The 24,738-nt window shown below is 45.0% G+C and overlaps 1 protein-coding gene across 3 annotated transcripts in view; it reads left to right on the top strand.

The window, feature by feature from the left end:
- Positions 1-1,405: 1,405 nt before the first annotated feature.
- Positions 1,406-24,738, top strand: part of LOC124484799 (zinc finger protein 271-like) — a 32,464-nt gene continuing 9,131 nt past the window's right edge. Inside the window, exons 1-4 of one of the 3 annotated variants that reach the window (XM_047045903.1) lie at positions 1,427-1,536; positions 11,579-13,267; positions 16,992-17,013; positions 22,006-23,775. In XM_047045903.1, the coding sequence (XP_046901859.1) occupies positions 11,794-13,267; positions 16,992-17,013; positions 22,006-23,470 (2,961 nt within the window). In that variant the 5' untranslated portion in view covers positions 1,427-1,536; positions 11,579-11,793 and the 3' untranslated portion in view covers positions 23,471-23,775. Of the gene's footprint in view, positions 1,537-11,578; positions 13,277-16,991; positions 17,014-22,005 lie in introns of those variants that run through there. The other 2 variants (XM_047045901.1, XM_047045900.1) reach the window with 2 other exon arrangements.

The following is a 24,738-nucleotide window of genomic DNA, read 5'->3' as shown; positions in this document are numbered from 1 at the left end:
CATAGATTTATATGGTTCCGAGCGTGTGAGCTAAGGCAGAATCTATGGGCAGAAAGTCCGATAAGAATCAGAGACATGATGCAAATTTAACGGAAATGTATTCTGTCACTGTATAGTATTCCTTCTTCTTGTTTTTTAGAAATAGGCTATAGGGCTAACTATAGGGCTATTCTAGATCACATATGTTGCTTTTTTTCTTCGTGATATGAGTATGATTTCCAATGCATTACCGGATGAAATAAACTGTTAACATGAACAGCTCTGTCGTTGTTCTCGCCAGGCAAATAAAGCTTAATAGTTATTTAGGTAATCGAAATCTTCCATAATGCAGACTTACCATAGCTTACTGTCAACTTCATATTCAAACGAAATGCCACAAAATTCACACTGCCTTCAATTTATCATCAGTGTAGAAATGTGGCCTATGTTCAACCTAGAAAACCAAACGTCTATTAATGGATATAACGTGATCTAACAAGACATGTTAATAATGTAATAAATAAAAGCTTGAGAAGTGTGTCTAAAATATACTTTATTGGACATTTGCCTTTGAAAGGGGCATATTCATAGAACCATATAGGCTACAAGACGTTACCATCAGATGTAAGTGGGGGTGAAACATAGTCACTGAGGACCTTCATTGTCCCACAAAAGCAGTCTGGCACGATCAAAAAAAGAATACTGGGTGTGTTTAACAAAAGCTTCTGAAGGCAAGACTAATATTATTTAAATATAAATCATTTCCTATTGTGGTTAACAGTTACAGTATGAATCTTCGTCTTTGCTCCAGATGTCAACAATCTATGCTGGCGCTTAACATAATATCTTTGCCATCATGTCATGAACGGATTGGATCATGAACATGATCCAATCCGTTTAAAAATAATGGGAATAAACTATATTAACAACATTTCATGTATGTGTGACAACGATGTGCTAAACTTGCCACAACAAGGCAGGCAACTCAAGCCATTTCTCCCTATGCTCATTCAATATAAGTCTATGGCTCATTCAGCTCAATGTAAATCGGCTATCGGCCAATGTGAACTTTGGTGCTCGTGCCCTGTTAGTATCCGCGAGCTTGCAGGCAACTTTTATTGACTTAAGCAAATAAATGGGGTGCTAGTTTACCCATTTCAGATTGGTCTCAAACTTAGCAAAAATCGGGAAAAATAATTCTATGAAAAAGCTAGTAGTATGAGCCAGGTTCGAGAATCGAACAAAAATTCTTGGGGGAGATAGTTTTGTAAATGTTGACTGGAGTTAATAAAAACGACCGGAAGAGTCGGAAATCTAACCGTAATGCAATACCACCTACATCCATCGGGGCCGTTGCTTCAAGCCGAGGGGCGAGGAGTGGGGGCTTGGGCTTAATAGGTAGTGGGCCCATACTATGGTGTACAGGCTCTCCTTAAACAGGCTCTGGTCTCGCGGTCTAGGGATAGTTTACTTTAGACTGATTTCATCTCAGGACTGGAAGACGCTATCAGAAGGTAGCTATATACTTACAGTTGCTGTCAACAAGTTTAGTCGCAGGTAAAGTACTTAACTAGTAATATGTTATTACAATTTGTGAGGAAATGATAGCATTATACTGCTGATCAATGCTGCTATACCAATCAATATCTAATATGAATATGTAAACACACATGTTTTGTAATGCTAATAACTAAGATACAAATATTGAATGTGATCAATTGATTTAATAAAGTAACAGATAAGAAACATTGAAATGTAACTTTGGTGTGTGGACAAGAATGCAGATGTCAGGCAAACTGACTTGGGAGGCGAGTTTGTGACGCTCAGGGACTGGTGTGAGCACAATGAGCTAGTCAGCTCATGGGAGTAAAAGTGTCAACTTGGGAGATAAGGTGATGCTGGGAACATAACTCTTCTCTGCTTCAGGACGAGTCAGACCGGACAGTTCTTACTATGGATAATATGCCCCCTTCCCCTGGAGACCCTGCCCCCCCCCCCCCCCTTCTCACTGGATGCCCCCTTCCCCTGGAGACTCTGCCCCCCCCCCCCCCCTTCTCACTGGATGCCCCCTTCTCCTTGGAGCCCATCTGCCCCTTTACATCATCTGACCTAGGAGTGGTCTTACCCTCTCCCCTTCCCCTTGAAGACCCCACCCCGTATATCATCAGGACCTCGAGATGACCTGCTCTCAACTCTGGAGAACTCAAACCCCCCCCCCCCCCCCCTTGGATTGCATCAGACCTGTGGGTCTCGTCCACCCCCCTCCCTGAACAACACCAGACCTGTGGGTCTTCTCTGCCCCCTCCCTCTCCTAACATCACCAGGTCCGTGGACTGCCCACCTTGCGCCAGCATGAACGCCCTGGACATTTAATTGGTTAACAATAGCCACCCCAAGGTCTCCTGACCAATGGCCACTCACCAGACCTCCCTCTCTGGGGAGTACAAGATCTGTCTCCCAAGGGCGGGGAGACAGAACTTGGGAGGGGCAGAACTTTCTCTGATATTCTGTCACGACCACTTTCTCAACGAAGGCCTTCGTTCGTTCTAATCTTATACTCTGTTTTGGTGGGATGACTGCTGTTGCATCATCGACTGATTCATTGTACTAGACTACGGACATCTTGGTGTATTGTTTTCATTGTGTATCTTGTGATTGCATCATTACTAATTAAACTACAAATAACTTGGTCCGATGCTTAACCATGTATCATTCTTCCTCTCAACACCCAGTTTACACTATCCTTAACAATTGGTGACCTTCCGACGTGCCTGGGTGAGAGATCTGGACGAGAGGTCCCTGAGAAGGGGACCCCAGCCGGCAGGAGCGGGACAGCTGTGGTTCACTGACACTCACTTGGATATCCACAAAAATAGGGTAAGCAGAGCCTGTTTAAACGAAATCTGCATAGCTTAGGACTTTAGCTTTTAGGAGTGAGTGTCTTTAAACTGCACTGTACTGTGACTCTGGGCTGCACACTTTGAATCAAATTGTCCATAGAGAGATTAACGTTGATGCAAACTCAATGATACATTTGTAATTGTGAAACGAGGTGGGGTCTGGCAGATGTGGCACTGTGACAGGAGCGCTCGGCAGTTTCTACGTGGTACGGGGCGTTGCCTGGCAGTGGTCACACTGTGACGGGAGCACCTGGCTGTTTCTGATTGTGTCTATTGTGAAACGAGGTGGGGTCTGGCAGATGTGGCACTGTGACAGGAGCGCTCGGCAGTTTCTACGTGGTACGGGGCGTTGCCTGGCAGTGGTCACACTGTGACGGGAGCACCTGGCTGTTTCTGATTGTGTCTATTGTGAAACGAGGTGGGGTCTGGCAGATGTGGCACTGTGACAGGAGCGCTCGGCAGTTTCTACGTGGTACGGGGCGTTGCCTGGCAGTGGTCACACTGTGACGGGAGCACCTGGCTGTTTCTGATTGTGTCTATTGTGAAACGAGGTGGGGTCTGGCAGATGTGGCACTGTGACAGGAGCGCTCGGCAGTTTCTACGTGGTACGGGGCGTTGCCTGGCAGTGGTCACACTGTGACGGGAGCACCTGGCTGTTTCTGATTGTGTCTATTGTGAAACGAGGTGGGGTCTGGCAGATGTGGCACTGTGACAGGAGCGCTCGGCAGTTTCTACGTGGTACGGGGCGTTGCCTGGCAGTGGTCACACTGTGACGGGAGCACCTGGCTGTTTCTGATTGTGTCTATTGTGAAACGAGGTGGGGTCTGGCAGATGTGGCACTGTGACAGGAGCGCTCGGCAGTTTCTACGTGGTACGGGGCGTTGCCTGGCAGTGGTCACACTGACGGGAACACCTGGCTGTTTCTAATTGTGTCTATTGTGAAACGAGGTGAGGTCTGGCAGAATGTGGCACTGTGACAGGAGCGCTCGGCAGTTTCTACGTGGTACGGGGCGTTGCCTGGCAGTGGTCACACTGTGACGGGAACACCTGGCTGTTTCTAAGTGTGTCTATTGGAAAACGAGGTGGGGTCCGGCAGAATGCGGCACTGTGACGGGAGCACCTGGCTGTTTGAGATAGACGTAAATAATATGTTTGTGGAGATTTAAGGAGTAGCAAACCTCTTTTTCTTGCTTTCTCTCTCTTTCTCCCTATCTACTGCATTGCTGGAATGGGCTATGCCGAGGTTCGAGCAGGGCACATTTCACAAGCAGAATCTCTCCCTTTCTTGCTCTCTCTCCCTTTCTCTCTATTGCATTGTCGGGATGGGGCCATGCCGAGGTTCGAGCATGGCGCATTTTAGACAAGCTCTCTCTCTCTCCCTTTCTCTCGCTCTCTCTCTCTCTCTCTCTCTCTCGCTATCTCTTAGCATTGTTGGGTTAATAATGTGTATCTCTCCCTTTCTTGCTCTCTCTCCCTTTCTCTCTATTGCATTGTCGGGATGGGGCCATGCCGAGGTTCGAGCATGGCGCATTTTAGACAAGCTCTCTCTCTCTCCCTTTCTCTCGCTCTCTCTCTCTCTCTCTCTCGCTATCTCTTAGCATTGTTGGGTTAATAATGTGTATCTCTCCCCTCGCACCTTTCCCCTCCCCTCTCCTCTCCTCTCACCCCTCCCCTCTCACACACTCTCCCTTCACACACCTCCCCTCCCTTCCCTTCCCCTCTCCTCTCCTCTCCTCCCCTCTCCTCTCCTCCCCTCTCCACGCCTCTCCTCTCCTTTCTCCTCTCCTCTCCCTTCACACATCTCCCCTCAACTCCCTACCCCTCCAACCCCTACCCTCTCACACACTCTCTCACTCTCGCCCTCTCTCTCTCGCTCTCCCCACCTCCCCTCTCCTCTCCTCCCCCCTCCTCTCCTCTCTCCCCTCCCCTCCCCCCCTCACACACTCTCTCCCTTCACACACCTCCCCTCAACTCCCAACCCCTCCCCTCCAACCCCTCCCCTCTCACACACCCTCTCGTCTCTCCCTTCACACACCTCACCTCCCCACCACTCCCCTCTCACACACTCTCTCCCTTCACACACCTCCCCACCCCTCTCCTCCCCTCCCCTCTCTTGCACTACACACACTCTCTCTCTCTCTCTCTCTCTCTATGTCTCTCTCTCTCTTTACCTCTCTCTGGTCAAGGAGCTGAGACCTACCGGTGCCAACTAAACTCCTTGTCTCTCTCTCTCTCTCTCTCTCTCTCTCTCTCTCTCTCTCTCTCTAATACTGATGTGTATGTATGGATCTTTGAGACTCTACCCACAGCTACGACCAGCAACAGGTTACAATTATTTTGGTGGTTGGCATTGACTGGTGACAGTGGGTTGCAGCTGTTACTAGCCTGGATCCGGCTGGTGGCAGTTGGGTGGTTGGTGAGCTCAGACTGGTGGTGGATTATATTATTGCAGTTGTGTTTTGTCTGTGGCTCCGACTGGTGGTGGATGGCATTATTGCAGTTCTATTTTGTCTGGCTCCGACTAGTGGTACATGGCATTACTACAGCTGTTATTGTTTGATTCCAACCAGTGGTGGAACAACAAGTATTTATGGTCAGACGTGACCTTGCTATCTGTGTGTGTCTGTTATGTTTGCCTTATGTTGCCTATATGTATCTGTCATGTTTGTTTTATGTCTGTTTCAAACAAGAGAAAATTATGTTTATGTGTCTTTAAGGAGAGGACAAATGGAGTGGCGTCCATCGCACGTTGAATTAAGGCCAGGTTATAAAATATTAGACTGGTGGCAGACCAAATACACAGTCAACCCAGATACTGGGTTTAAAGAAGGCAGCGGTAAAAAAGACCCCACAACCAACAGAAGAGTGGCATTAACTGAGGAAGAATACAAACTTGTGTTTGCAGGATCGCTGCAGTGCATAAACAAGGAGGAAATAAAAGAACAGTATCCAGCACAAGCAGAATATTTCGAGAAGCTGGCATCACAAATTATAGTCGAACCTTCACACTTGCAGCCAATCTAGGGCAGCAGGCACAGTGTTATCTGGAGGAAATTGTGGAATTTGAAGTTCACTCAGAGATCGAGCGTTTCTGTGAGGCTACAAGTGGACAGGACTGGAGCGACGGCTGTCGCTAGGGCCATGTTCTCTTTCCTCACGGCATTATCTTTTGAACCCCTTTACTTTCACTAATCACGTCCTTATTTACACTGGGACATATCTTAATCAGTAATATCCAGTTTGATTGTTATTCAATGTTCTCAAATTTATTTTATTACAATTCTAAAAGCTTGGCTACAGTTGTATGTATGTGGTGAAGGGGACCTGTGAGTATGTTCAGGTCTGCCGTGGGTACATGGATGTCGAATGTCCACTCTGCGGAGTGACGGTGGGTTTTCCCCTATAACATCATTAGGGTTTTCCCACTGTGTCCAGTGTGTCCACACCACTTGGCCATAACGCTGCATAGTCTCATTATTATCGTTCTAAGCATTGTGTTCCTTAACGGGATATTTTAAATTTTGTGTTAGTTGTCACACCCTTTAAAGGGTGTGAAAGGAGGGATTCCATGAAAACTTTAAAATATCCTGTCCGAATTAACAGTTTCTTTCTACATGTATTGACTCTTTTAATGTTCTGTTTAACAGATTGACTGATCGTAAGGCGTCACACCCTTTAGAGGGTGTGAAAGGAGGGTGAGTTCTAGAAAAAAAAAAAAAAGTCATATATATCTTCCTGTAATCTGACTGACTGTTTCTTATTGCTCATCTGAACTAACCTCCATTGTTTGCTCACACAGGTTCATAATATTTTAAATTTGTGTAGTCACACCCTTTAAAGGGTGTGAAAGGAGGGATCCATGAAAACTTTAAAAATATTAAATTTTGACTGTTTTGATGACCATATGCGCATGTTTAACCTAGTTATCGACTGATTTTGCATTTTAACATCTAGTTTGACTGTATTTTGGTTCATTGCTTAAGTGTTTTACGCATGTTTAACCTAGTTAACAACTGATTTGCCTTTACTGCCAGACTGGTATATTTTGAATTTGTGTTGTCACACCCTTTAGAGGGTGTGAAAGGAGGGATCCATGAAACTTTAAAATATCCAGTTTTAATGTTGACACCACATAGTGGTGTCAAAGGAGGGATTGTGAGGAAATGATAGCATTATACTGCTGATCAATGCTGCTATACCAATCAATATCTAATATGAATATGTAAACACACATGTTTTGTAATGCTAATAACTAAGATACAAATATTGAATGTGATCAATTGATTTAATAAAGTAACAGATAAGAAACATTGAAATGTAACTTTGGTGTGTGGACAAGAATGCAGATGTCAGGCAAACTGACTTGGGAGGCGAGTTTGTGACGCTCAGGGACTGGTGTGAGCACAATGAGCTAGTCAGCTCATGGGAGTAAAAGTGTCAACTTGGGAGATAAGGTGATGCTGGGAACATAACTCTTCTCTGCTTCAGGACGAGTCAGACCGGACAGTTCTTACTATGGATAATATGCCCCCTTCCCCTGGAGACCCTGCCCCCCCCCCCCCCCTTCTCACTGGATGCCCCCTTCCCCTGGAGACTCTGCCCCCCCCCCCCCCCCTTCTCACTGGATGCCCCCTTCTCCTTGGAGCCCATCTGCCCCTTTACATCATCTGACCTAGGAGTGGTCTTACCCTCTCCCCTTCCCCTTGAAGACCCCACCCCGTATATCATCAGGACCTCGAGATGACCTGCTCTCAACTCTGGAGAACTCAAACCCCCCCCCCCCCCCCTTGGATTGCATCAGACCTGTGGGTCTCGTCCACCCCCCTCCCTGAACAACACCAGACCTGTGGGTCTTCTCTGCCCCCTCCCTCTCCTAACATCACCAGGTCCGTGGACTGCCCACCTTGCGCCAGCATGAACGCCCTGGACATTTAATTGGTTAACAATAGCCACCCCAAGGTCTCCTGACCAATGGCCACTCACCAGACCTCCCTCTCTGGGGAGTACAAGATCTGTCTCCCAAGGGCGGGGAGACAGAACTTGGGAGGGGCAGAACTTTCTCTGATATTCTGTCACGACCACTTTCTCAACGAAGGCCTTCGTTCGTTCTAATCTTATACTCTGTTTTGGTGGGATGACTGCTGTTGCATCATCGACTGATTCATTGTACTAGACTACGGACATCTTGGTGTATTGTTTTCATTGTGTATCTTGTGATTGCATCATTACTAATTAAACTACAAATAACTTGGTCCGATGCTTAACCATGTATCATTCTTCCTCTCAACACCCAGTTTACACTATCCTTAACAAATTACATAAATTCGTCTGTTGGGAAGTTAATGTCGCATTGTCAGTTTAGATTAAGTTAACCAGTCGACGGTGCTAATGCTAGCTGCTGTACAGTAACAAAGTTAACTGCCAGTGTCACCACTGTAGCTGCAGAGTTGCTGAAGGATTCAACATGTTGTGTCTAATCCAATGTTATGATGGTATTCAATGACACAAATCTGTGTTCTAGAAAGAGTGGTCTGGAGTTGCAGAGGTCCGATAATATCAGCTTTAATGCAGCAGTTGGAAATCAACAAGTACAGAGCTCTGGGGTTGTCTAATGTCTACGTTTTCCTACCCGCAACAGAGTTTGGGCTGGTTCCATGGGCATCGTAAGACCCTTTTTACTGGGGCACGTGCTCCAGTATATTTCTGCTGTGCCCCAGTAAAATCTAAAGTTTGAGTTTTAACAATTTTCTTTATTAGTCAGTGCATTCATTTAGAATGATAATCCCTGAAAAAAATTCACGCAGTATCCCAATCAATTGATGTCCCTGCCAAAGCTGATATGAACCTGCGTCCCTGAACTGTTGTATAGTGGGTTAAGCAAGGGGAGTTTCTGTAGCCTAGTAGTGCGTTGTGCACAGCAAGCTTGAAAGAAAAAAAAGGATATGAATAGGGGCCTGTGCCCCAGTAGAGTTTATGTCTAACAATGCCTCTGGCTGGTTCACTAAGTCCAACTGACTATCTGTCCCTGCCCCAGCATATATTATACACTGCAGTAAAACAAAAAACACAAGAAGACGGTTGAGCATGTTCTCCTGTGCAGTAGGGAGTTGTTCTTGCCTACGCGTCCCACCTGCTCGGGTGCTGTCTCAGCCCGGTTTCAATGTTGCTTCTGAAATGGAGAGATTACGACACAAATACAGCCTGTTTCCCACACCCTGTGTGAGACACAATGTTTAAGCCTGAGCACACTTCTAAGTTCATAGAACATAAATACAATACATAACTTTAATACATGCATCCTTTATAAAGTCGTACGAGCATTGTTCCCGTTGCTATATTCACTAGTGCACAGTGCCCGTGATGCATTTTGTGATTAAGATGTCACAAATATTAATAACTGGAAATATGGATAGTGCCGTGCCCGTGATGCAGCTAGTGATGACAGTTCATGAATTGTACTGTAATGTATTATAAATTATTTACTAGCTTATGTTGGGGCCTTTTTTGGGCCAAGTGTAGGGAGAGGTGGTACGTGCAGAAAGAAGCAGGACAGGGGTCAGTTGAGGAGAGGAAACAGCCCCATGTAAGGAATTAGGCTAAAGAGGAGACTTGTTTTTGTCCCATATTCAGTTATGGGGTAAGAACGCTCTGGGTGAGTCACTCTCCCCTCCCGTTAGAATGTTCTTTCCAGTAGGAAGTCAGGTCAGGATGACCTGATAGCGTGGTGCCTTCTCTTTAGAGCCACTGGTTGCATAAGAGTGACAAATGAGGGTGGACATCTGTTTATCTTGAACAAACTACGTGTTGTCTGATAATTGCCAAAGATATCTGTGTGACGTAGGTAGGACTGTATAAAAGTTCTTGTCTATTGAATACATGTCAGACTTCTCTGGCTAGAGAAGTTCCGCGTGTTCCCAAGAGCCTAAGCAATAAAGACGAAAGCCTTTGTAATCAATCTCCTGACTCCAAGCCTGTTAATTCTTACACCACTAAGAACCACTTTCGAGCCTCCAACACTAATTATTTAGCTAATATGGCTGTTCACAATACATAAGTTAACTGTGGCTAGTACTGTGCCGGTCGTGATACAGATGTTGTCTAGTTAGACGGTATACTTTAGGTGCGTTCGACATGGACTGCGGCTGCATGAAACGACCGGCGAGAGTAGCCGCTAGAGCAGTCGGGGAGGAGTTGAAAACGGCTCTGTGAAGTCAGACATTTCAGCTTCTCGTGGTTTGCTGCGTTGACGTCAGTCACGGCCGATTAAGCGCTGTTTCCTTACTTTACGTTATTTATAATTAAACGTAGTCAGAGAATGTCTAAAATAGGGAGAACTGCCACTCGGGAAACTTCCGGGCTCTGAACTGGTTGCAGTTCCATGTGAGGGCGCTAACGAGCGAGTGCAGAATGGATGGAGGTCTATGGTAGCCTGGCTGCCAGCTGAACTTAGCCCCGCCCACAAAATAATTTGGTCGGGAAGTTCAGTCTGGAATTGCTCGGTCCGGGATAAACTAATGCCCGAACAAGAGCTGTTCAGACCAATCAAATTGTCAGGGCGGGCTTTATACATGATGGACAGATGATCAACGGTAACATGATCAACCACGTCACCAAAGAGCGCTTGGGTTGAATTCGTTTTCAACAAACAACATATTACGTTGCTCTGATTGGTTGTAGGTCTATCCAATTTAGCGAAGAGCCGCATTTTCTTCCGGGTTCGGTTGAAACACCCTATACTCACAGCCCAACGGAAAGGTTTCAGACTAAAATTCTGACTACAAATATGAGGTCTATGGAGCTATACCCCTCAAAATCCACTTTTCTCAGGATATACTTTTTTTCTAGTAATTTGAATTCTGAATTCGAAAGGGGAGGCAAAAAAAGACAAACTGGTGGCTGTTAGATTTTTTTACAGCCTTTCTGTTCTAAAAAGCTTTTGAAAATGTCATTGACGTCATACACATTGTACGACCAGAGCTACTGCTTTACAGCAAGCTCTGGTCACTTCCTTTTTTCTCTCAAGGCATCGACAACAAAGCTGACAGGTTAGGCTCTCCCTGTCAATACACATGCTAGAAAGAGTTTTGGCTTGCTTATGTTGCTAATGCTCTGACATTCTGATTCCGCTTCAGATGCCATCAAGCGGGAGCTCTGGTCGTATCAGTCCTTCACTAACCAATCAGCATTCATTAGCAGAATGCTAGCGTATTATGGGCAACAACGACTCACCCTGTAAGAAATCAAAAGGACATAAGTACTCGTTCATTCAACTTTCGACCTATAATCCATGTTGAACATGCAAAAACTACAATCAAAACTGAGATTTATCAACGACAATCAGGCGAAAGAGACAAATGTAGCCGTTTAGCTCCATAGACTCCCATTCATTTTGCACTCGACCGCGATCACTCCCAGAGGAACTCTGGTAAAACTGCAACAAAATGTGGTACAATGGGGTTTAATAGGGAGTGGCAAGGCTCTCCTTAACCTACAATATTATTGACCGTAACTCCATTTGTATAGTAGAAGACCATTGATTTTAATGTCAATAGTACATTAGTCTCTCTTCCATTACTACCTCTAACAACCATTAAACCCACAGACCAGGATTGAAACCTGTTAATCCCTTCCCTTACCAAAGCTTGTCATTTTAAAACTATGATGTTTGTATAAAAATAAATTCCCTCTCTCTTTTCCAGGACCAGGATAGTCGTCCCAGACTCTGGTGTTTTCCTGCTCCCAGTGTCCTCTCTCCTTCACTGCCCAGATCTACCCCGACAAGCACATTAAGAGGTGCCACCATGACCTGTACGTCTCTCTGCTGAGGAGTGGAGAGATCAGACCAGAGACTCTGTCCTCTCGACCACGCCCCAACACCACTTCTTCCCTCCCCCCAGTCCCCGCCGAAGGGAGCATGGACACGGAAAAGGCCAGACATCACAACTGTGACCAGTGTGGGAAGAGCTTAGGACACTTAGAGACACACCAGCGTGTTCACTCAGGAGAGAAGCCATACCACTGTGACCAGTGTGGGAAGACCTTCAGTTGGTCAGGAGTCTTAAAGAGACACCAGCATGTTCACTCAGGAGAGAAGCCGTACCACTGTGACCAGTGTGGGAAGAGCTACAGTCGGTCAGGAAACTTAGAGAGACACCAGCGTGTTCACTCAGGAGAGAAGCCGTACCACTGTGATCATTGTGGGAAGAGCTTCAGTCAGTCAGGAATCTTAGAGAGACACCAGCGTGTTCACTCTGGAGAGAAGCCGTACCACTGTGACCAGTGTGGGAAGAGCTTCAGTCAGTCAGGATGTTTAGAGATACACCAGCGTGTTCACTCAGGAGAGAAGCCGTACCACTGTGACCAGTGTGGGAAGAGCTTCAGTCGGTCAGTAGTCTTAAAGACACACCAGCGTGTTCACTCAGGAGAGAAGCCGTACCACTGTGACCAGTGTGGGAAGGGCTTCAGTCGGTCAGGAGACTTAGAGAGACACCAGCGTGTTCACTCAGGAGAGAAGCCGTACTCCTGTGACCAGTGTGGGAAGAGCTTCAGTTGCTCAGGAGTCTTAAAGAGACACCAGCGTGTTCACTCAAGAGAGAAGCCGTACCACTGTGACCAGTGTGGGAAGAGCTTTAGTCGGTCAGGAAACTTAGAGATACACCAGCGTGTTCACTCTGGAGAGAAGCCGTACCACTGTGACCAGTGTGGAAAGAGCTTCAATTGGTCAGGAGACTTAAAGAGACACCAGCGTGTTCACTCTGGAGAGGAGCCGTACCACTGTGACCAGTGTGGGAAGGGCTTCAGTCGGTCAGGAGACTTAGAGAGACACCAGCGTGTTCACTCGGGAGAGAAGCCGTACCACTGTAACCAGTGTGGGAAGAGCTTCAGTTGCTCAGGAGTCTTAAAGAGACACCAGCGTGTTCACTCAGGAGAGAGGCCGTACCACTGTGACCAGTGTGGGAAGAGCTTCAGTCGGTCAGGACACTTAGAGAGACATCAGCGTGTTCACTCAGGAGAGAAGCCGTACCACTGTGACCAGTGTGGGAAGAGCTTCAGTCGGTCAGGAGTCTTAAAGAGACACCAGCGTGTTCACTCAGGAGAGAAGCCGTACAACTGTGACCAGTGTGGGAAGAGCTTTAGTCGGTCAGGAAACTTAGAGACACACCAGCGTGTTCACTCAGGAGAGAAGCCGTACCACTGTGATCATTGTGGGAAGAGCTTCAGTCAGTCAGGACACTTAGAGAGACATCAGCGTGTTCACTCAGGAGAGAAGCCGTACCACTGTGACCAGTGTGGGAAGAGCTTCAGTCGGTCAGGAGTCTTAAAGAGACACCAGCGTGTTCACTCTGGAGAGAAGCCGTACCACTGTGATCAGTGTGGGAAGAGCTTCAGTCAGTCAGGAGTCTTAGAGAGACACCAACGTGTTCACTCAGGAGAGACCAATTTATAGGAACATAAGAAATGAGTGTATTTGTATTCATCATTTAAAGTATAATTGTACATAAGATATTTGATTTCTACTGAGAATGTATATTGTATACAAATGTCAACATAAAATACAGGCTATGTGCGATTGTTTTATTGTTTAATATATAATTGTATAATAAAAATTAATTTTGTATAAGTTGATATATATTTAACTTTTAAACATAAACTGAAATAACATGCAATGTTATGTGATGTAGACAATACTAAAAAATATCTGTTCATGTCTGATCTATACTGTGAGCATAATGTTATCGTACCTCAAGCCTCATTTCATCAGGATGGGAGAAATGATTATCATAGAAGCACCAGCACCCCCCCCCCCCCCACACACACACACACACACACACTGTCAGCAAGCTACAGAACCTCAAAAATCCAAGACTGCCATTTCTAACCTATAATCTGAATTCTCTTAACGACGTGTCTGGTCGTTAAGGAATCTTTTAGTCTGGGGTTTAGGACAGGTAAGTCGGTGTCATTACTTACATGAGTAGCAGAGTGTGGAGACATTCGTTCAGACTGATGAGTAATGTCTCCTAGAATAGATATCCGATGATGGATGGAGATGCTTGGCTGTATTGGAGAACCAATAGAGTGTGACCAGACCTCCTCTGCCCTCTAGGCAGACCATTTCATCTAAATTCACACTCGCCCAACAATAACTTTTTGGATGTATTATGTCAAATGCGCAGTGGAGGAAAGCCTACCTTCTCTTGCTACATGCGCGCACACACACACATATTCGGATTTTTCATGCAGTCCATTTGTGATCTTATAGCTGGAGCCTAGAGGACTCCCGAGGCATGTCTCTTGGCTGTACCCAAGCAGAGAAGGGACTGGGCAAGAGAGAGGCAGGAAGAGACGGCCAATGGAGAGAGAGAGAGAGAGAGAGAAGCCAACGGGAAAGGCAGCATCCTTAAAGGGAGACAGAGGCGTGAGGCCCAGGAAGGCTGAGGCACGCTGAAGTTGCTGTGGAGGCTGCTCTCAAGTCTCACGCATGCGCGGAGAGGAGATCTACCGCCGTTGCAGTTTTGCGCCAGTAAAGGTTGTCTCGTAGCCTGATGTTGTCATACTCATAATTCTGGTCAGAATATGAGTCTGATAACTCTCCGTTGGGCTGTGACTATGGGGCGTGTTTCAACCGAACTCGTAAAACAAATGCCTCTTCGCTCAATTGGATAGACCTACAACCAATCAGAGCAATGTAATATGTCGTTTGTTGAAAACAAGCCCCCACCCCTCGCCCCTCGGCTTGAAGCAACGGCCCCGATGGATGTAGGTGGTATTGCATTTACGGTTAGGTTTCCGACTCTTCAGGTCGTTTTTATTCTATTAACTCCAGTCAACATTTACAAAACTATCTCCCCCAATAATTTTTGTTTGATTCTCGAACCTGGCTCATACAACTAGCTTTTTCATAGAATCATTTTTCCCGATTTTTGCTAAGTTTGAAACCAATCCGAAATGGGTAAACTAGCAACCCATTTATTTGCTTAGTCAATGAAAGTTGCCTGCAAATGTGCTCGCGGATACTAACAGGGCACGAGCACAAAAGTTCACATTGGCCGATAGCCGATTTACATGAGCTCTGGAGCTAGGGAAAAAAAAGAGCCACATAGTTTAAAGCTAGACCGGAAAACACAGAAGTGGAAAGAGGGTCCGGTCTCGCGCTCTCGCTTGCCCCACTGCGCCACTGAGCACTTTTCATAGAAATGAATGGGGACGCCATCTTGGAAGACAAAAGTAGCTTACTCTAGTTATATTAACTCTATGAGTGGGACCTATTTTTCCAGCCCGGCAGTGTAATGGCCAAAGCCAGCCCATCCCGCACCAGGGGCCGAGCGATACGTTGAACAATCGGGCTTAACCCAAACCTAGAACCTAGTCAAGGTTTTGATGGGAGGTAAATTCGTAACTTCACATGAATGCGAGTGCGCATAGGGCGCAAGCGCAGTTTTTGGCATTAATTTCTTTGCAAAATCGTTTTTGAGCTTTCTGTAGGCTAATATAAACATTTCGTTGGACTCATATTGTAATATTTTTCGGAAATTACAACCCAAATTTGTACCTGAAAGATTCAGGGCTTCGGAGAAAATGTATTTTTCCCACCTTTGCAGGAACCTATATTTATGAAGTGACAAATCTTTCTTTTTTAACTGGCTTTTAACCGTGAATTCTCCCGATGGCCACTCCGGGCCTGAATACTATTAATAAATGAGCAATATTTTTGGGGGTGCTATGGGGGTGCTTTGGTTTTTCTTGGGGGTGCTGAAGCACCTGCTAGCCCCTCCCTAGCGCCGCCCATGCTTTTAGCTAATTCCACATCTTAATATTAACGAACCTTGTGGTTGAACGGAAATGAGACAGTTTGAGACGATAAACTCAGTATACAGTGGTTACATATTCATATATAGGTTATATATAACGTTCTGTAATTGTCTCAAACTGTCTCATTACATTTACATGTATTCATTTAGCAGACGCTTTTATCCAAAGCGACTTCCAAGAGAGAGCATAAAAGTGCATAGGTCACTGATAATAACAACAAAATAGCCCCAAAACATTGCGAGTAGCCAAAACATGAAGCACATATTGTGAACAATCAAAATAAGTGCCAAAGTGAAGAACCATAAGAGCATGTAGTTAAACAAGTTACAATTAAACAACATTAAGTGCAAGTGTAGGCTACCTGTGGAAAAACAAGCAACATTAAAAACAATATATCACAGCAAGTACAAAAATGTAACTCAGTTACCACTAACCACAAGAGCAACAAGTCTCCAGAGTCATTGTTATCCTTGAGGAAACTCACAAATATCACTTTTCTATATTTGATTGGCTTAGAGATGGTTTTGGGAGCGGTGATCCCGCCTCCTTCTACAAGACACTTTTTTTTTACAAGTTACAAATCTTTTCTACAAGTATACAGATATTCTTCCACAGAGCTCCATGTCCTGGCACTTATTTCACGCCACTGTCTCACGCATTCAAAACCTTTGTGGCTCTGCCGCCTCATTTTATACCCCGACACGTCAGAGTCTTTAGGCAAGTACCAGACAGGTTTCGTTCAAGGTCACAAAACGTTTCGAAACACTGACACGTGACCGGGAGTGTTTTTAAAACCCGTCTCGAAACGTTGTTCCATACAGTGAGTGTTGAATGTGTCGGAATAGTATCGACACCTTTGTACCGAGCAGCCCATCACTACTTACAGTTGCTTTCATCAAGTTTAGTCGCAGGTAAAGTACTTAACTAGTTATATGTCATTAAAATTATATAAATTCGTCAGTTGGGAAGTGAATGTCGCATTGTCAGCTTAGATTAAGTTAACCAGTCGACGGTGCTAACGCTAGCTGCTGTAACAAAGTTAATTGCCAGTGTTACCACTGTAGCTGCAGAGTTGCTACTGTATCTAATTATTTAGCTAAAATGGCTGTTCACAATACATGAGTTAACTGTAGCTAGTACCGTGCCGGTGTTGGACAGACGTCTCACTCCCCCGCAGAATCCCACTCCCCTACGCGTGAACGCGCACTGCCTTCCTAGCGTATTGCTAGTTGTAGTTTGGAGCTGCACTTGAAAAACGATGTTGATGTCGATGTTTATGGAAGCAAATCGTAACCACAGGGTTAGGGTTAAGGTTCAATCAATTTCCCGGCACATTTGCAATGTATCTTTACGTTAGATTGTGAATTATGGCTACTTTTATATATATTTTATTCTAAATCCCCTTAGTATTAGCTAGACTTTGCTCATTTTGTATAGTTAGTCTACATATTTAAGTTTTAAGATTCCTATTTGTTTAATGTATGCACCTTCCGCCAAAGTAAATTCCTTGTCTGCAAACTTTCATGGCGAATAAAACCAGAGAATGTCTAATAAAGGGAGAACTCCCACTCTCGGGAAACCTCCGGGTTCTGAACTGGTGGCAATTCCACTCAAGTTCCGTATGAGGGCGCTAACGGTCGAGTGCAGAATGAATGGAGGTCTATAATGGAGCTGTTTCTTCCAACTGTTTCTCCCATAGAGTTAATATAACTAGAGTAAGCTACTTTTGTCTTCTAAGATGGCGTCCCCATTCATTTCTATGAAAAGTGCTCAGTGGCGCAGTGAGGCAAGCGAGAGCGCGAGACCGGGCGCGGCCATATTTCCACTTCCGTGTCTTCCGGTCTAGCTTTAAACAGTGGCTCTTTTTTTCCCTAGCTCCGAGACCTCGTGCACGCTTGCAACTAGCTGTACACGTCATACTTAGTCGCGAGCATAGATTTATATGGTTCCGAGCGTGTGAGCTAAGGCAGAATCTATGGGCAGAAAGTCCGATAAGAATCAGAGACATGATGCAAACTTAACGGAAATGTATTCTGTCACTGTAGTATTCCTTCTACTTGTTTTTTTAGAAATAGGCTATAGGGCTAAATTTAGGGCTGATCTAGATGGAACTCATCACGTATGTTGCTTTTTTTCTTCGTGATATGAGTATGATTTCCAATGCATTGTATCGGATGAAATAAACTGTTAACATGAACAGCTCGGTTGTTGTTCTCGCCAAGCAAAGAAAGCTTAATAGTTATTTAGGTAACTGAAATCTTCCATAATGCAGACTTACCATAGCTTACTGTCAACTTTATATTCAAAGAAATGCCACGAAATTCACACTGCCTTCAATTTATCATCAGTGTAGAAATGTGGCCTGTGTTTTATATGTTCAACCTAGAAAACCAAACGTCTATTAATGGATATAACGTGATCTAACAAGACAAGTCTATGTCAAGTCTTTCAATACAAGTCTATGGCTCATTCAGCTCAATGTAAATCGGCTATCGGCCAATGTGAACTTTGGTGCTCGTGCCCTGTTAGTATCCGCGAGCACATTTGCAGGCAACTTTTATTGACGTAAGCAAATAAATGGGGTGCTAGTTTACCCATTTCGGATTGGTCTCAAACTTATCAAAAATCTGGAAAAAGTATTCAATGAAAAAGCTAGTAGTATGAGCCAGGTTCGAGAATCGAACAAAAATTCTTGGGGGAGATAGTTTTGTAAATGTTGACTGGAGTTAATAAAAACGACCGGAAGAGTCGGAAACCTAACCGTAATGCAATACCACCTACATCCACCGGGGTCGTTGCTTCAAGCCGAGGGGCGTGGGATGGGGGCTTGGTTTCTCCAGCAACCAATGGGTACTGAACTACTTCCACTTTCCGGTTTTGTGTTTTCTGTTCAGCGTCTAACCTCTACTAGCGTACCATGATATTGACAGGGGAGGCAACATTACATTGATTAGAATAAGTTGTGTTTAATTAAATGTTGTTAACATGAGCTCAGGTTACACTTGTGCCCTTGTCGGTTGCCATAACAATTCAAGAAAATTGAAGATTTTCGTCGGAAACGTCTTGCTTCGAACTTCAACAACTTCGAAGAAATTGTCAGTGTCCATCGCCCGCTTTGCACTCCATGCCAAGGAATAAGGAACGCAAAACAGCGTTGCTTGCAGCTTTGAAACTAAAACACCCGCCAAAGAAAGTGTATGTTTGCTCTTTCCATTTCTTAAAAAAAAAGCCAACCGAACTGTATCCTGATCCGGAGCTTTATCTGGGCTATGCAATAATGGCTACACTATCAATATTGTAGGTGGATAAATAAAGACAGTAAGCATGAACATATTAAATTACAAGTGTAAAAGTACATTTTGTCAAGTGCTGTGCATATGTCGTATTATATTTTTACCTTCCACAGAATAGCTGCTGCATGGCTACATGACTTCCCTAACCCGGCTGCCGACTGTCTCAATGTATTGTAGCTAATGTAATGTTACTTGCTTAACTACATGCTCTTATGGTTCTTCCCTTTGGCACTTATTTTGTTTGCTCACAATATGTGCTTCATGTTTTGGGTACCCGCAATGTTGTTGGGGCTATCTTGTTGTTATTATCAGTGACCAATGCACTTTGTAAAGCTCTCTCTTGGAAGTCGCTTTGGATGAAAGCGTCTGCTAAATGAGTAACCTAAATGTCAATGAATCCAGTTTCCCTCAGCGTTACCCATGCTGTATGTTTAGCTTTATTGACACTGACTGGGCTCTACTGCTGCCTTAAAAAATATAAAGCTGCTGTGTTTCTTCAACAATACTGTAGGCTACCTATTTTGTTACTATGCAAGTATAGTCAGTATATGCTTCTGTGCTTGTGTAATTACGCAACTCTTCGCCATCAACACCTTCAGAAAATAAAAGGTAATTAACAACGTCGATGTAGCTAACATTGGGTCATTGCTTCATGTCATCTAGCCATGTCTAGAGACCATCCGTCAGACGGGATGGAAGAGGGACTGTTACGCTACTGTCGTCACGACTTGTTAAAACATGTGTATCCACCTCCGTTGTTTGTCCATTTGTGATTCATTCATAGCCTGGCTGCCAGCCCAACTTCTCCCCGCCCCCAAAAAAATTGGTCGGGAAATTGGGTCTGGAGGGTCTCGTATTGGGGACCAACTACAGAAAAACAGAATCTGGGCGAACCAATGAAATTGCCAGGGCGGGCTTTATACGATGATGGACAGATGATCAACAGGAACGAATCACCCACGTCACAAAAGAGCGCTTAAGTTGAATTAGTTTTGAACAAACATGGCTACCGCTGGAGATCTGGGATGTTATGATTCTGCCATCGAGTCTGTTTTAGAAGACATCGACAGCGCATTAGATTTGAAAGAGGAACAGAGAGACGCAATGAAGGCATTTGTCGATGGAAAATATGTTTTTGCCGTCCTTCCTACGGGATTTGGTAAAAGTTTAATTTATCAGCTGGCCCCGATGGTCACGAAGAAGATGGGACACAATGAAAACCCAGTGGCCATTGTGGTTTCTCCTTTTCTTTTGTGGAGTTGTAATCCTAAACGGAGAACTTGTTCGTATATGCATTGCCCTTTATTGTTTCGCTCAAAAAGGTTGACCGTGTGAACAAGTACTCCCCCTACCCTTAAATTAATTTTACAACACCGGCAAAAATCGTTTGTATTCATTCTTCAAGCATACTTCAAGTCTGCTTGTAGTTTAGTTCTGTTGACAACAACTATGCGGCGCTTAACATAGTTCACATACTCTGTTGCTCTGATTGGTTGTAGATCTATCCAATTGAGCGAAGAGGCATTCGTTTTCCAGGCTCGTTTGAAACACGCCCCGTAGTCAAAGCCCAACGGAGAGTTCTCAGACTCATATTCTGACTAGAATTATGAGTATGACAACGTCAGGCTACTTCATCCATGGAGAAACACCGTCTTTTACAGTAAACAAGATGGCAATCTACGGTCTAACAAACGTACACAAGCTTCGAACCGGAAAACGAAAACCGGCTTCCGGTTGAAACCCGCTATGAATCATGGGTAAATTTGCTAAACAGGAAAAAGGTGGATACCCCTCAAAATCCACTTTTCTCAGGATATAATTTTTTGTCTAGTAATTTGAATTCTGAATTTGAAAAGGAGAGTAAAAAAAAATACACACCGCTGGGTGTTAGATTTTTTAAAAGTCGCCTTTCTGTTCTAAAAAGCCTTTGAAAATGTCATCCACGTCATACATATCGTACGACCAGAGCTACTGCTTGACGGCAAGCTCTGGTTACTTCCACCTTTCTCTCGAGGAATTGACAACACAGCTGGCAGGTTAAGCTCTCCCTGTCATTACACATGCTAGAAAGAGTTTTGGCTTGCTAATGTTGTTGCTAATGTTGCTAATGCTCTGGACATTCTGGTTCTGCTTCAGATGCCATCAAGCAGATGCCATCAAGCGGGATCTCTGGTCGTAGTCAGTCCTTCACTAACCAATCAGCATTCGTTAGCAGAATGCTAGCGTGTTATGGGCAACAACGACTTACCCTGTAAGAAATCAAAAGGACATAAGTACTCGTTCATTCAACTTTTGACCTGTAATCCATGTTGAACATGCAAAAACGACAATCAAATCTGAGATTTATCAACGATAATCAGGCGAAAGAGACAAATGTAGCCGTTTAGCTCCATAGACTCCCATTCATTTTGCACTCGACCGCGATCACTCCCAGAGGAACTCTGGTAAAACTGCAACAAAATTCGGTACAATGGGGTTTAATAGGGAGTGGCAAGGCTCTCCTTAACCTACAATATTATTGACCGTAACTCCATTTGTATAGTAGAAGACTGATATAGAAGACCATTGATTTTAATGTCAATAGTACATTAGTCTCTCTTCCATTACTACCTCTAACAACCATTAAACCCACAGACCAGGATTGAAACCTGTTAATCCCTTCCCTTACCAAAGCTTGTCATTTTAAAACTATGATGTTTGTACAAAAATAAAAATAAATTCCCTCTCTCTTTTCCAGGACCAGGATAGTCGTCCCAGACTCTGGTGTTTTCCTGCTCCCAGTGTCCTCTCTCCTTCACTGCCCAGATCTACCCCGACAAGCACATCAAGAGGTGCCACCATGACCTGTACGTCTCTCTGCTGAGGAGTGGAGAGATCAGACCAGAGACTCTGTCCTCTCGACCACGCCCCAACACCACTTCTTCCCTCCCCCCAGTCCCCGCCGAAGGGAGCATGGACACGGAAAAGGCCAGACATCACAACTGTGACCAGTGTGGGAAGAGCTTAGGACACTTAGAGACACACCAGCGTGTTCACTCAGGAGAGAAGCCATACCACTGTGACCAGTGTGGGAAGACCTTCAGTTGGTCAGGAGTCTTAAAGAGACATCAGCGTGTTCACTCAGGAGAGAAGCCGTACCACTGTGACCAGTGTGGGAAGAGCTTCAGTCGGTCAGTAGTCTTAAAGACACACCAGCGTGTTCACTCAGGAGAGAAGCCGTACCACGGTGACCAGTGTGGGAAGGGCTTCAGTCAGTCAGGAGACTTAAAGATACACCAGCGTGTTCACTCAGGAGAGAAGCCGTACCACTGTGACCAGTGTGGGAAGAGCTTCAGTCGGTCAGGAAACTTAGAGATACACCAGCGTGTTCACTCAGGAGAGAAGCCGTACTCCTGTGACCAGTGTGGGAAGAGCTTTAGTTGCTCAGGAGTCTTAAAGAGACACCAGCGTGTTCACTCAGGAGAGAAGCCGTACCACTGTGACCAGTGTGGGAAGAGCTTTAGTTGGTTAGGAGTCTTAAAGAGACATCAGCATGTTCACTCAGGAGAGAAGCCGTACCACTGTGACCAGTGTGGGAAGAGCTTTAGTTGGTTAGGAGACTTAAAGATACACCAGCGTGTTCACTCAGGAGAGAAGCCGTACCACTGTGACCAGTGTGGGAAGAGCTTCAGTCGGTCAGGAGACTTAGAAAGACACCAGCATGTTCACTCAGGAGAGAAGCCGTACTCCTGTGACCAGTGTGGGAAGAGCTACAGTTGCTCAGGAGTCTTAAAGAGACACCAGCATGTTCACTCAAGAGAGAAGCCGTACCACTGTGACCAGTGTGGGAAGAGCTTTAGTCGGTCAGGAAACTTAGAGATACACCAGCGTCTTCACTCTGGAGAGAAGCCGTACCACTGTGACCAGTGTGGAAAGAGCTTCAATTGGTCAGGAGACTTAAAGAGACACCAGCGTGTTCACTCTGGAGAGAAGCCGTACCACTGTGACCAGTGTGGGGAGAGCTTCAGGAAATCAGTAAACTTACAGATACACCAGCGTGTTCACTCAGGAGAGAAGCCGTACCACTGTGACCAGTGTGGGAAGAGCTTCAGTCAGTCAGGATACTTAGAGACACACCAGCGTGTTCACTCAGGAGAGAAGCCGTACCACTGTGACCAGTGTGGGAAGAGCTTTAGTTGGTCAGGAGTCTTAAAGAGACACCAGCGTGTTCACTCAGGAGAGAAGCCGTACCACTGTGACCATTGTGGGAAGAGCTTTAATCGGTCAGGAAACTTAAAAACACACCAGCGTGTTCACTCAGGAGAGAAGCCGTACCACTGTGATCAGTGTGGGAAGAGCTTCAGTCAGTCAGTAATCTTAGAGAGACACCAGCGTGTTCACTCAGGAGAGAAGCCGTACCACTGTGACCAGTGTGGGAAGAGCTTCAGTTGGCCAGGAGTCTTAAAGAGACACCAATGTGTTCACTCAGGAGAGACCAATTTATAGGAACATAAGAAATGAGTGTATTTGTATTCATCATTTAAAGTATAATTGTAAATACGATATTTGATTTCTACTGAGAATGTATTTTGTATACAAATGTCAACATAAAATACAGGCTATGTGCGATTGTTTTATTGTTTAATATATAATTGTATAATAAAAATTAATTTTGTATAAGTTGATATATATTTAACTTTTAAACATAAACTGAAATAACATGCAATGTTATGTGATGTAGACAATACTAAAAAATATCTGTTCATGTCTGATCTATACTGTGAGCATAATGTTATCGTACCTCAAGCCTCATTTCATCAGGATGGGAGAAATGATTATCATAGAAGCACCAGCACCCCCCCCCCCCCACACACACACACACACACACACACTGTCAGCAAGCTACAGAACCTCAAAAATCCAAGACTGCCATTTCTAACCTATAATCTGAATTCTCTTAACGACGTGTCTGGTCGTTAAGGAATCTTTTAGTCTGGGGTTTAGGACAGGTAAGTCGGTGTCATTACTTACATGAGTAGCAGAGTGTGGAGACATTCGTTCAGACTGATGAGTAATGTCTCCTAGAATAGATATCCGATGATGGATGGAGATGCTTGGCTGTATTGGAGAACCAATAGAGTGTGACCAGACCTCCTCTGCCCTCTAGGCAGACCATTTCATCTAAATTCACACTCGCCCAACAATAACTTTTTGGATGTATTATGTCAAATGCGCAGTGGAGGAAAGCCTACCTTCTCTTGCTACATGCGCGCACACACACACATATTCGGATTTTTCATGCAGTCCATTTGTGATCTTATAGCTGGAGCCTAGAGGACTCCCGAGGCATGTCTCTTGGCTGTACCCAAGCAGAGAAGGGACTGGGCAAGAGAGAGGCAGGAAGAGACGGCCAATGGAGAGAGAGAGAGAGAGAAGCCAACGGGAAAGGCAGCATCCTTAAAGGGAGACAGAGGCGTGAGGCCCAGGAAGGCTGAGGCACGCTGAAGTTGCTGTGGAGGCTGCTCTCAAGTCTCACGCATGCGCGGAGAGGAGATCTACCGCCGTTGCAGTTTTGCGCCAGTAAAGGTTGTCTCGTAGCCTGATGTTGTCATACTCATAATTCTGGTCAGAATATGAGTCTGATAACTCTCCGTTGGGCTGTGACTATGGGGCGTGTTTCAACCGAACTCGTAAAACAAATGCCTCTTCGCTCAATTGGATAGACCTACAACCAATCAGAGCAATGTAATATGTCGTTTGTTGAAAACAAGCCC

The sequence above is a fragment of the Hypomesus transpacificus genome, chromosome 22 (genome assembly GCF_021917145.1).
Source record: "Hypomesus transpacificus isolate Combined female chromosome 22, fHypTra1, whole genome shotgun sequence".
Classification (NCBI taxonomy): Eukaryota; Metazoa; Chordata; class Actinopteri; order Osmeriformes; family Osmeridae; genus Hypomesus; species Hypomesus transpacificus.
The sequence above is the reverse complement of the archived record's forward strand: the minus strand, read 5'-3'. Positions and strand labels throughout refer to the sequence as shown.